This window comes from Vicia villosa, unplaced genomic scaffold (genome assembly GCF_029867415.1).
Source record: "Vicia villosa cultivar HV-30 ecotype Madison, WI unplaced genomic scaffold, Vvil1.0 ctg.001170F_1_1_3, whole genome shotgun sequence".
In the NCBI taxonomy this organism is placed as follows: Eukaryota; Viridiplantae; Streptophyta; class Magnoliopsida; order Fabales; family Fabaceae; genus Vicia; species Vicia villosa.
In genome coordinates, this window is record NW_026705516.1 from 217,738 (window position 1) to 230,024 (window position 12,287).

The 12,287-nt window shown below is 31.5% G+C and overlaps 1 protein-coding gene across 1 annotated transcript; it reads left to right on the forward strand.

Annotated features, from left to right (window-relative positions):
• The first annotated feature begins 3,663 nt into the window (after positions 1 to 3,663).
• LOC131633740 (PKS-NRPS hybrid synthetase cheA-like) lies at positions 3,664 to 8,657 on the forward strand. Its single transcript, XM_058904427.1, has 4 exons — positions 3,664 to 3,815; positions 4,486 to 4,556; positions 6,583 to 7,828; positions 7,907 to 8,657. Exons 1-4 carry the CDS (start codon positions 3,664 to 3,666, stop codon positions 8,655 to 8,657), a joined length of 2,220 nt encoding a protein of 739 aa, XP_058760410.1.
• The last annotated feature ends 3,630 nt before the right edge of the window (positions 8,658 to 12,287 follow it).

Genomic DNA, 12,287 nt, shown 5'->3' on the forward strand with positions numbered 1-12,287 from the left:
ACCTTTTATTTCACTGAATTAATTGGATTAATTAGGTTTTCAATTGTGAAGCTGACGAGTAAAAGATGTGGGCGACTTCTTATTATTGAGGGCGATTATAGTTAGCTTGGGATATTTACAAATGGTGATATGTGTCGTACCCTCAATTTTCAAACTCAATGTAGGAAAAATGTTCAATAGGTAACAATACATAATTGTACAAACATTTTACTTAAAAAACTATATGATAGTTTCTACACCCTCTCTAACATAGGAAGTCAACAACAATTTATATTAGATATCATGTTTTGTTTGAGAATATTAGACTTGTATTGTATGAAAGATAACGTGTGTCGGTGAGTTTTAGCGTTGGTTTTTCCTATTCTAAAACTCGTGTTCTCAAACAACGTCTTTAGCGCAACACACCATAATTTGAACAACTCGTAGTTGTTCCGCAATCCATTGTTCATTAGGTTGATGTGTTTGGGGAAGTTTACGGGGTTGAGGAAGAAAATGAAGAAAAACAATCAAAATTTAAAAATAATTTTTAATAATAAATTTTTTCTTTATTAAATCAATCATAATTCTTAAAAGTTGGTCTAAGTCACGTGACATTCCACTTCATTGCCATATAGTTTATTGATTGACTTTGACTAATATAATGAACAAAAATGGTCTTTTTAAAATTAAGAGATTAAAATGAATCTTGAGTATAAGCTACAGAAAAAAGAGAGTATTAATCCTTAAATTAATCATGACACATTATATATTTATAAATAAATTGTTTTTTAAAAATATTTTGGTTAAAAATTGTGAGGCCTAAAATTTTAACTTGAGCTGCCTGACCCTGTTTCTGGTAGTTATTTTTTACTTTTAAACTTGCTTCGCTTTTTTTAGATTAGGGGTGTGCATTTAAATCGGTTCATGCGATCCATAACCATAAATTTGGTTTCCAAATTGAAAAAACCCAAACCATTTTAGTCATTAACTGATCCAATCCATTTAAAGAAAAACAAATAACATTGGATACCCATTTATTCAAATTTGGTTTCTATTCCTAATCCAATTTACTTAAACGTCAAAAATATTTCTCTCTTAATGTTCCTACTGTTACATTTTGTTTAATAGAATCACTTTGTTAATTTTCTGGATCCCAACATTAAATACACCTTACTAATTAGTAAATATTATTTTTCTAACTAAAGATTTTATTTCAAAATACTTTAAATATTACTTAAGATTATTTAATAATTTAAATGATGATTTTATATATTAGAATCACTACTAAAAATATGACATTTTCATAAAGGATTTTACATCAGGTATTGAATTATATGATGTGAAAAATATTTGTCAAACAATTTTACATCAGGTATTTATTTCCAATGATATAAAAAATATATGAAAAATTGAAAAATATATAACACAATGGCAATATTGTAAATAAAATGAAAAAAAATAGGCGGTGGCAGAATTGTAAATAAAACGAAGTTCTTTTATAATGAATTTTACATCGGTTATATATATAAACCGATAGGAAAAATGTAATGCACATTGTGGCCTTTACATCGGGCTTTGATTCTAACAGATGGAAAATATAGCATAAGGGGCCTTTACATCGGGCCAATATAAAAACCGATGGAAAATGCTAACAAATTTTTTTCCAAAAACCCTAATACTTCGTTAATGTTACAAATCTTTTCATTTCTCTGTTCTTCTTCGTCGCCGTCACCACCCCTATGATTTGTCGGCTTTCACTATTGCTTGTTATTTTGGTTTTGTTTTGGTTTCGTTCAGGTTTCTTAACACCATCATTTTGCCGCTGTTTCAGTAGGAAATTCACAAGCTAAACCCTTTCTCTCTTCTCAACACCGTCATTTCGCCGCCGTTTCTTCGACAACTTTGCTTCTCGTCTTTGTTTCTCCGTCTTTGCTTTCGTACACAACATCGTTAGTCGTTACATCAAATTGAAGCAAAGCAAGGTTAATCACAGGTGTGCCATTATCCAAATATATCCCAATCTTTGTTTGCTGTTGTTTTAAGGCAATAACACTCGTTGTTGTTATCCGCAGTTGGCACGTTGTTATCGATAGTGGTAACTTTGGTGTTGTCTGTTAATGTTAAATGGTGGAGGAACGGTGGTCGAGACGGAGAGACGCACGGATCTTGGCGTGGTGGACTCACAATAGCAGCGTTTCCGATTGTTCTCGCGTGTTTTAGTGAGTTCTCCTTTTCTTGAGAGTTTCCCTATTCTTCTCTTCTGTTAGATTCTGTGTTGCACAATTGTTGTTGTAATGTTGGTATTATTGTTGATTGCTGCTTTGTCCTTGCTACTAATTGCTTTCAAAGTAAAGAGTTTTTCATCTTGCACACAAGGTGTTTGATGAAAAGTCTCAACCAAGTTCTTTTACTTTTTTTCTGTTTCAGTTTGGCTTTTGTTTTTTCATATTCATATCTGTTTCATTTGGAATGATATTTGATACATATTTGTGAAATTGAAATATGAATTTGTTTGAGAGTATGCGATTTATATGCATTGTCGCATCCATTCAACGGCGAAACCTTGCTAGGTGGCAGAAACTGCTTCTGATGCGCAGTTGCTTCCAGCGATGCCGATAACCTTAACTTTGCCGCCAAAAGAGTTGACTGTGTGTGCTATAAGCTAATAACTTTTTATTGTAATGAACCTACATAGTAAAAGTTATCCACCAAAAGAATTTACCGTCTTATATTTTTATTGCAAACCATAAACTGTTTTCACATTTTGCAATGTTTGAAGTTTGAATTCAATGCATTCCCATCAATTTGTGTTGAAGGTGGTTTGGTCATTTATGAAATTGAATGTAATTATGCACATACAATAGTACAATTACATTTACTTTAGAGGTTTTGGTTTCTGATATGGTGAGAATTGCATGTGTTTCTAAGTAGATACTTGATGTGTGTGTGAGAGTTACATGGGCTCAGCTGAATTCAATGTATGTGCATGCTATATTAGATATAAAAATCATGCATAAATCATTACCAAGTGGTTAACATTTTAGGAGTGGTAGTTCATAACATTAGAATAAAGCCTCTGACCATTGGTAAACATTTAATATGGGCAAATCTTGGGTGTGGGAGTGTATACTAGATATAAAAACGTTCATGATGGTCGAACTCATTAAGTATTTTTTTGTAGTTTGTTCATGATATTGATAGCTTTTTCTTTTCGTGCTAAAAACCTCTATAATTTGTTATAGCTACTGACTATATGTTTTTAATATATAATGAATGGCCACTCCCAAGGAGTATAAAAATAGAAAAAATCCGATGATCTTGTTAAGTACATTTACTTAATAATGCAAAGTGATATTTCATTATGAAATATGCATTGTAGTACATACTTTTGACATTAAGAATCTTAAGTCCTTATTTAATTTCTTAAAAACGTTTTTGTAAAGTTGCTTGCATGACCCTTAGTGAATATCAGTTCTCTATGTTCAGATATGTTACGAACAATGCTGAAATCAGAAGATAGAAGCATTTATGATAAATTTAATAAGGGCCATCTTTGATGAAGAAATGTTAAGCTCAAAACACAAATCCATGGCTTGTACCTTTAAACCCAAATCCCTTTTCCGTTTTCTCCGACCCATTTCATTGCTCAGATCCGTTAGATCACAATAATCCATCTCTTTAACCATGAAATTGTCACAGGTTTCTGACGATGAAAAGGGTTCTAAAATGAAGGGTTCAAGTTGTTTCTTCACAATAGGTCTTGTAGCAGCATGGTACTCTTCCAACATTGGTGTTCTTCTATTGAACAAGTACTTGCTCAACAATTATGGATTCAAGTATCCTATTTTTCTCACCATGTGTCACATGACAGTGTGTTCGTACCGTCATTTTTTCTTATATTATGAGAGAGGCTTGGCTCACTTATTTCACCCTTGTTCCTGTTGTTACCGGTGTTGTCATTGCTACTGGGGTATGTTACTTTTCTATCACCCTTGTTTTCATTTCTGTAATTTTTATTTACTTTTTAATTATTGATTGTTACATTGTAATAATTGAGAAAGTGAAATAGTTGAATGTAACCCATATGTATTAGTTTATGTATGCATATGTTTATGTAGACATCTTCTAAATTATAGGTAGAGTTTTATGTATTCAATTGAGGATCTTTCACCCCTTTGATCCTTGGTACAAATTCGATCTTAACAATCACCCCTTATCTACTTTCCATTGTGGTCTTGCATTACACATAGGATAAATTAATCTCACACCTTTATTTATCCAAATCACTATAATGAAATCTTAGAATTCACATGAGTTTGCAACAAGGGAGAGATAATTATGTATGACATAGATTTTCTATTTTTATTTCTTGTTTTTGTATATCTTTTATTTAATTGATTGTGAGGTGAAATAATTAGTAATTGTTGTTTGTTTTGTTGTTCTTTCGTTGATATAAAAGTAATTTCATATTTTATGTGGCTTATATGGATATTTTTTTTGAATTAGTGCTTTTGATGTTCATCAATTTACAAATGGCAATAGAAAAAAGGCTACATGGATGCATGTTGGTGTTTCAAGTGCGCGAAAGGACTTAAATGGATGGATATTTGTTGTGTTGTTATTTGTAGTAGTAAACCGTGTGTAAACCTTTCTTATTATTTTGTACACTTGTGTATCCTAGATTAATACTTTTGTATATTTTGACGAATATATATATATATATATATATATATATATATATATATATCTTAGCATTTTGGTACAATTAAATGTGGTCTGTGTGCTGTGGGATAGTGACCTAACTTTGGTCTGTGTGGTATTTAAAAATTACAGGTTAAAATAGGAAAAATAGGAAAAACAACCATTATATGCTTAAAAGTAGAAAACTTATTACATCGGGCATTATGAAAACCGATGTAAAAACCAGTCTATTAAATCGGGCAAAGTTGAAAACCGATGTAAAAACTATCTATTACATCGGGCAAAGTAGACAACCGATGTAAAATATGGCGTATATTTTTTTTTATAAAAAATTGCATTATTTTTCACATCAGACATCTGAATTCAACCGATGTGGTATGTTAATTTTTCACATCGGGCCTTGGCCCGATGTAAAATGTCTCAGACTTATTACATCGCCTGGCTTTACATCGGGCCCAGAACCGATGTAAAAAGTACTTTTCGCCCGATGTAAAAAGTACTTTCTGCACTAGTGAATAATTTTTGTTGTGATGCTTAGATTTACTTGAAAACGTGTTTGAAGTGATGTTGAATTTTGTCAATCAACACATAGATCATCATGCAAAAATTCAAATATGATAAGACTAAAACCAAAATTTAAATTATATATACAACATCAAACTTATTTAATAGAAAGAGACATATTAATATAGAAAACAAATAAATAGTAAATTGGGATATGTGTAGTACGTGTGTTCATCACAAGCAAAAAAAATTAAAAATTGGTTGAAGCAAAAAAAATTGATGTAGTTGGTTTTAAGAAAAACCGGTTCTTCATTAGAGGCTTTTGTTTTTAGCAGTATTGACGACCTTATTTTTCTGCATTATTTTGATTATCTATTGAAGTAGTATTATTTTGATTATCCATTGGAGTTGTATTGTTCTGGAAGGTATTTTTTTAAATTGATGGTGTATTTGTTTTAGAGACTATTTTTTTTTCACCTTTTAATGGGACTGTTTTTAATCAAGATATTGTTTATGAAGATTATAAGTGCCAAATTTTAACCCCTTTTTTTTTGACAATAAATTAGTGTTAGAACTAGTAAAAATAAAAAGACTAGTTAAAGTAAATAAAACAAATTTTTTTATATAAAATTGTTTTTTTTTAATTATTGGTTTTAAAATTGGTCTTCTTATAAAATTGTTTTTTTTTTATAAAAAAAAATGAAATTGAGAGAAACTAATTTAAAACTGATTTTTTTTAAAAAAAAAATTGGTTTTTGTGAAAAACCTATTTAAAATTGAATTAATCCATATAAAAACCGGTTTAAAAAAAACCAATTTTAATAAAACAATTTTAAGATCCAAATCAAATCATATATAAGGCTTAATTTAGTTTGATTATTGATCTATGCACATCCCTATTTATTTTAGATAGAGTCTTTTGGAGCATGTTGTTTTGGACTTTGAAAATTTTCTCTTTGATTCAACTATTTCGAAACTGAAACGTTAACCACCTTCTATAGAAAATTATACCCCGTACCGCTACATTTATTCCAATACCCCTACAATTTTAAAAAAATCCCAATTTTGTCCTTACTAAATTTTTAACTTTTCTTTTTTATTTTTTATTTTTACATTTTTACTGTATGTACGGACGAAAAGATGGAGAATTCTGGTGAGTAAAATCCAAAACCGGACAACCCAGGGGTGGGTGTTCCGGTTCCTTTTTTTTTTCTTTCCAATTTTACTGAACTGGATATCCCAGAATTGGGTGTTCCGATTTGTTACTTTTTACTAACCGGATATCCCCTATGTGGGTATTCCGGTTGCTTTTTTTTTTCAATTTTTTTTCCTTTTTTTTTATTTTTCTTTAAATTTTTTTAAATTATATATTAAAATAAATAAATTTTATATATTTAGGTGTGGATCCTCCTTTGATGAAATGCGATGTAACTCAAACATGTGTGGATACAACTGATGTTTTTGTAACTGGTCAAAAATTTGCTACAAGAGAAGAGGCGATAAGTTGGATTAAGGAGGTTGGAATTAGGAATAAAGTGACAGTTATAATAACTCGTTCAGATACCAAAACAAGCAAGAGAGGAAGAAGTGATAAATTAGTATTTGGTTGTGATAGACGTGGAAAATACAAAAAAACAGATAGCGAAACCCAAAGTGCTAGTAAGAGATGTGGTTGTCCTTTCAAAATTAGGTCAACACCATCGAAAGATGGTTCTGGATGGAAGATCGATGTAAAATGCGGAGTACACAACCACGGCTTACCTGATAGATTTGAAGGTCATGCTTTCGTAAGTCGACTAAATACAGATGATAAGCAACATATTGTTGATTTGACAAAACGCCATGTTCCACCAAGACACATATTATTGTCATTGCAAGAGCGTGACCCGGAGAATGTCACTCGGATCACGCAAATATACAAACATAAGAGTAAGATACAAAAAGACATAAGGGGTCCCAGAACAGAAATGCAACAATTGCTAAAGTTAGTTGAAGAATCGGGTTATGTTTACTGGAGTAGGAAAAAGGATGAGTCAGAAGTTGTGAGAGATATTTTCTGGGCTCATCCAGAATCAGTGAAGCTGTTGAATATGTTTCCTATTGTATTGATTATGGACTGCACATACAAGACAAACAAGTACAGACAACCGTTGTTTGAAATAGTTGGTATGACATCAACTAAATTAACATTTGATGTTGCATTTGCCTATATGGATTCTGAGCAGACAGAGACTTTTTGTTGGGTATTGGATAAGTTGAAACAGTTGTTTATCAAGCAGGATGATTGTCCTCAGGTAATCTTGACTGATAGAGATCTTGCTTTAATGAAAGCCATTGAAACAGTATTTCCAAAGACAACTAATTTGCTTTGCCGATTTCACATCAACAAAAACGTGAAATCAAAGTGTAAGGAACATGTTGTGGATGATATGCGAGAAAATGTGGAGAAAATGTGGTTTGAACTTACAAGGGCTAGTGATGAGATGGAGTATCATCAAAGGTTGAAACAACTTGAGGATGCATGTGTTGACTCCAAAGGTTTTATTGATTATGTGAATGAAACATGGTTGACACCTCACAGACATCGATTTGTCGAAGCATGGATCAATCAAGTGTTACATTTGGGAAACACCACAACAAATAGGTATGTTTATGTGATTTTATCGACATTTTTTCTTTATATTAATATTACAGATAATTAGTTGTTTTGTTTTATTTAAAGGGTGGAGTCTGCGCATTGGAAACTTAAGCAAATGTTAGAGAATAGCTTAGGTGATTTATGCAAATGTTGGGAGGCTATGAATGACAATATCAAGATACAAGTGGGCAACATTAGAGCTTCATTTCAGAAGAGTTTTTATGAAGTTGAGCATGCACACACTAGTTATTTTTATTCAAATTTGTGTGGTTCAGTATCAAGAGCTGCATTGAGGCAGATTGCTGAAGAGTGGTTGAGGATTGACATGGTAGGTACCGATACGCAAAAGTGCGGATGTACTCATAGAAAAGTATTTGGGTTACCATGTGCTTGTGAGTTAGGGAGATATACATTGAGTTGTGATGCTATACCAATTGAGGCTATTCATATTCATTGGAGGAAACTAAGTATGGAAGGAAATCAAGATATAGATGCAGATGATGGATCAAAAATAGACATGACAAATGCAATCGACGAAATTTGGAAAAGGTGGAAGTCATTAGATGTTGTAGGAAAAAGAGCATTAAAAAGCAGAGTGTGTGAGATTGCTTATCCGACTACAACAAAGATGTGTCCACCGCCTGAAAAAATTAAAACCAAAGGAGGGGTTAAGAAGAAAGGGAAGAGACATGTGGGATATGATGTTTATCGTGATCCTTCAGGATATGAGTATGTTGATCAAGCACATTCGAGTTCTCAAAAATCTTCAAAGAGGTTATATTCACAACTATCCCAAACCTCAAAAAATAGAGAATTTGATAAATACATTGTATAATTTCCAGATTACATCAGACCATTTATTGATGACATTGTTGATGTCAGAGATGATGGAAATTGTGGGTTTAGAGCCATTGCATCTTTGCATAACCGCCAAGCTGCTTGCATGAGTAAAATGAGGCATCCCCTAAGTATCTGTATAGAGTAACCAGTGCAGCTGCCCCCCAGCAATATCTTCCACAAGTACTCAAATCTCTAAATAGTGGTAGATATTTTGCCTCGATAAGAGTGAAATTCTTGTCGGCAAGAATAATACAACCTAATAGCAACATCATGTAGGCTCTCATAGCACCCGTAAAGTTATTTGCCGCTCTCTTTTGCTCAAAAATTTGCTTCAACCAATCCAATTTATAGTAAGGACCCCTAACAGTAGAAGCCTCCGCAGTGGCATCACTCAGCGAAACACCAAGCAACTCAACAGCTAGATGGATAGCATCATAATCGGTGACAACAACATCGGGGTCAACCAGCTCGCCCCTAATCGGTACATGAAGAAGACATGAAACATCATCTAGCGTGATGGTCATCTCGCCGAACGGTATATGAAATAACGATGTTTCAGGATGCTATCTCTCAACAAAAGCAGATAACAGATGTGTATCTACCCTGGCCAAACTAGTATGCTGCAAAGATGACAGACCAGATGCAACTATCCAATCATTCATCTGCCTTGGGAGCATTGGCGGAACCCATCCTATTAATTTGCTGCCATGTGCAGCAACCTTTAAGGTTGGCTTTGGTCGTCTCTCCTGAAAATAATTTGTAATATATGTTAATATATAAGTACATGTAATTTAAAAAAAAAAACATTTAAGAAAACATTTACGTACCTCGCCCAACCATAAATGATAGGCAACATGACTCTGATATCTAACCAATAAAGATGTATCAGTAGGTCCTCCAGGAAATGCCGGATGCTGCGGACCAACCTCAGGTGCACCTCCCTGCTGCCCCTCGCCATCAGCCTCTCGACGTTGTCTTCCTCTTTGACGCATTCCGTCGATCGCACCGCCTCTTCTTCGAACCACTAAAAAAAATTAACAATTAAAAAAAAATATTTAAAAATAAATATAATATAAAAAAAAACGAAAAAAAAAGGAACCGGAAACCCCAAGGGGGGGTTATCCGGCTGAGGGAAACAAGAACCGGAAACCCCATCACTGGGTTATCCGGCTGGTAACTACATGAACCGGAAACCCCGACGCTGGGTTATCTGGCTGGTAACGACATGAACCAGAAACCCCAACTCTGGGTTATCCGGCTGGGAATTTTTTTGGCAAAACTTACTTTTTTTCTTGAACTGAGAACCGGAAATGCAGAGCATGGGTTATCCGGTTTTGGATGAATTTTTTTTTCTTTTCCCTTCAACAACCGGAACGGTAAGAATGAGGGAAAAAGTTAAAATTTTTGTAATTTCTACTATTTATACAGGGGTAAATTTGTTCGAATTTTTTTTTGTAGGTGTATTGGGATAAACGTAGGAGTATGGGGTATAATTTTCCCTTCTATACTATTTTTGTACCAATTCATTTTTACCAACCTATATATAAATTTTCCTTTCTATTCGAATCTTAAAATTTTGAATACACACATATGTTAATTTAAAAGCCGATGAGACAAAACCTGCAATAACTACTAATTCATCTTAATGTAAGAATTATGGATTTACTTTTCTACTTTTTATACCTAAATTAGAGCGAAGATTGAGCAACCATAATTTATAAGAAGAGTTAAATAAATTGAAAATTTTAAAAGATTAAAAATTGAGCCTTCATTAAAAAAATACGAATATAATAAACAATTACAAATCTACAAGTGCTCAATATTCCAAATATAATTAAGAATCACCATCTCCCTGAAAACTTTATTCCACCTCTTTCTGAAATCTACAAGTGTAAAATTTACTGATGTTTTCCTCCTTGTGGTGACTACGAATTATACTACTATATGTTTTATCATAGGGCAAACAATTTTTAAAACGGTTTCAGGTATTTATTCCTTTTATAACATATTTGGTTTTCAAACACCATAGACAATTGCTTTTTAAAAAAAATATTCAAAAGACTTGTGCATAATGATATTGTGTCTCTTTAAACTATGAAAGTAACTTTTACAAATATTAGAATTTGTCTTTAAAGGTGGAGTAATATCCTTTTGTCTTCTATTTGTATATAAATTACCATTCATTTTCATTAGTAAATTAGTAAGTGATTTTATGTTCTTTTTTATACAAATAGTTTAGTTGGGTCAGATTCCAGGGCATCACTAAGGTTAGTGCAGACCTTAAGGTTAATTTTTATTATATAGAAATATTTATAGATAATTCACCAAAGAGATCCTCACATAAAATGAAACTCACAATCTTTTGGTATGTGAGTCAACTACTTATCAACTGAGTCAATCTACCTTAAAAATTTTGTATTATGCAACTTTATAAAGTGAATATTTAAAACATTTTTAACTTTCGAAATTTGATAAAAATTAAAAGAAATTTTCTTTAATTTAAATACTTTAAAAAACATTTTTGGGAATTCACAATGTTTGGGGTAATGAGGATTTTTAGTTCAAATATAAAATTTAAGATAAGCATGTATCTAACACTTGATTTTTAGTTCATATATAAAAATTTAAGAAAAGCATGTATCCACACTTGATTTTTAGTTCAAATAAATTTAAGAAAAGCATGCATCTAATCTAACGAATTTTTTTTTGAATATCCAATTTTTTAAAAAAAATTTCAGAAATAACAAACTTTTCAAAATATTTCCCCAAATGTCACTTTTTTGCTAAAAACAACACGTTGTCGCCAGGGGGGGTGGCGACAACAATGGGCCATAAGTGTACTCGCCAGTGGGCCTGGCGCCTACGTGTATGTTTTAGGTGTTGTCGCCACCCCCCCCGGCGACAACACCCCCCCTTTATTTTTTTTTTCTTTTTTTTTTTGTAATTATTTTTTCTTTAACATAATGTATTCTAAATTTTTTTTATGTTATATTTTGCAAATATTATTTCAACATGGATTTTTTAAATAATTATTTTTTTCAATATTAATGTAATTTTCAATATTAATGTAATTTTTTTCAATATTAATGTAATTTTCAATATTAATGTAATTTTTTTCATTATTTCCTCTTAATTTTTTTCATTATTTCCTCTTAATTTTTTTTTCAATATTAATGTAATTTTCAATATTTTTCAATCTTATTTTCATTATTTCCACTTAATTTTTTTCATTATTTCCTCTTAATTTTATTCATTGTTTCCTCTTAATTTTTTTTGTTCAATATTAATGTAATTTTTTTCATTATTTCCTCTTAATTTTTTGTTCAATATTAATGTAATTTTTTTCATTATTTCCTCTTAATTTTTTTCATGGTATTATATTTTAGGTAATTTTTTACTTTCAATATTAATGTTTTCGGTACTATTTTCTCTTAAATCTTTGTAAATTTTATTGGTTCCAAATATTTTCTCCATGGTAATATTTGGTAATTTCTTTCAATATGTACCATGAACTTTTTTTTATTTAGTAATTTTTTTTGTGTTGTAACCCATAAAATTTATAAAAAAACAAGTTCATTTCATTGAAAAAGTAAATTACAAACATCATCGAAACTAATAACTATGT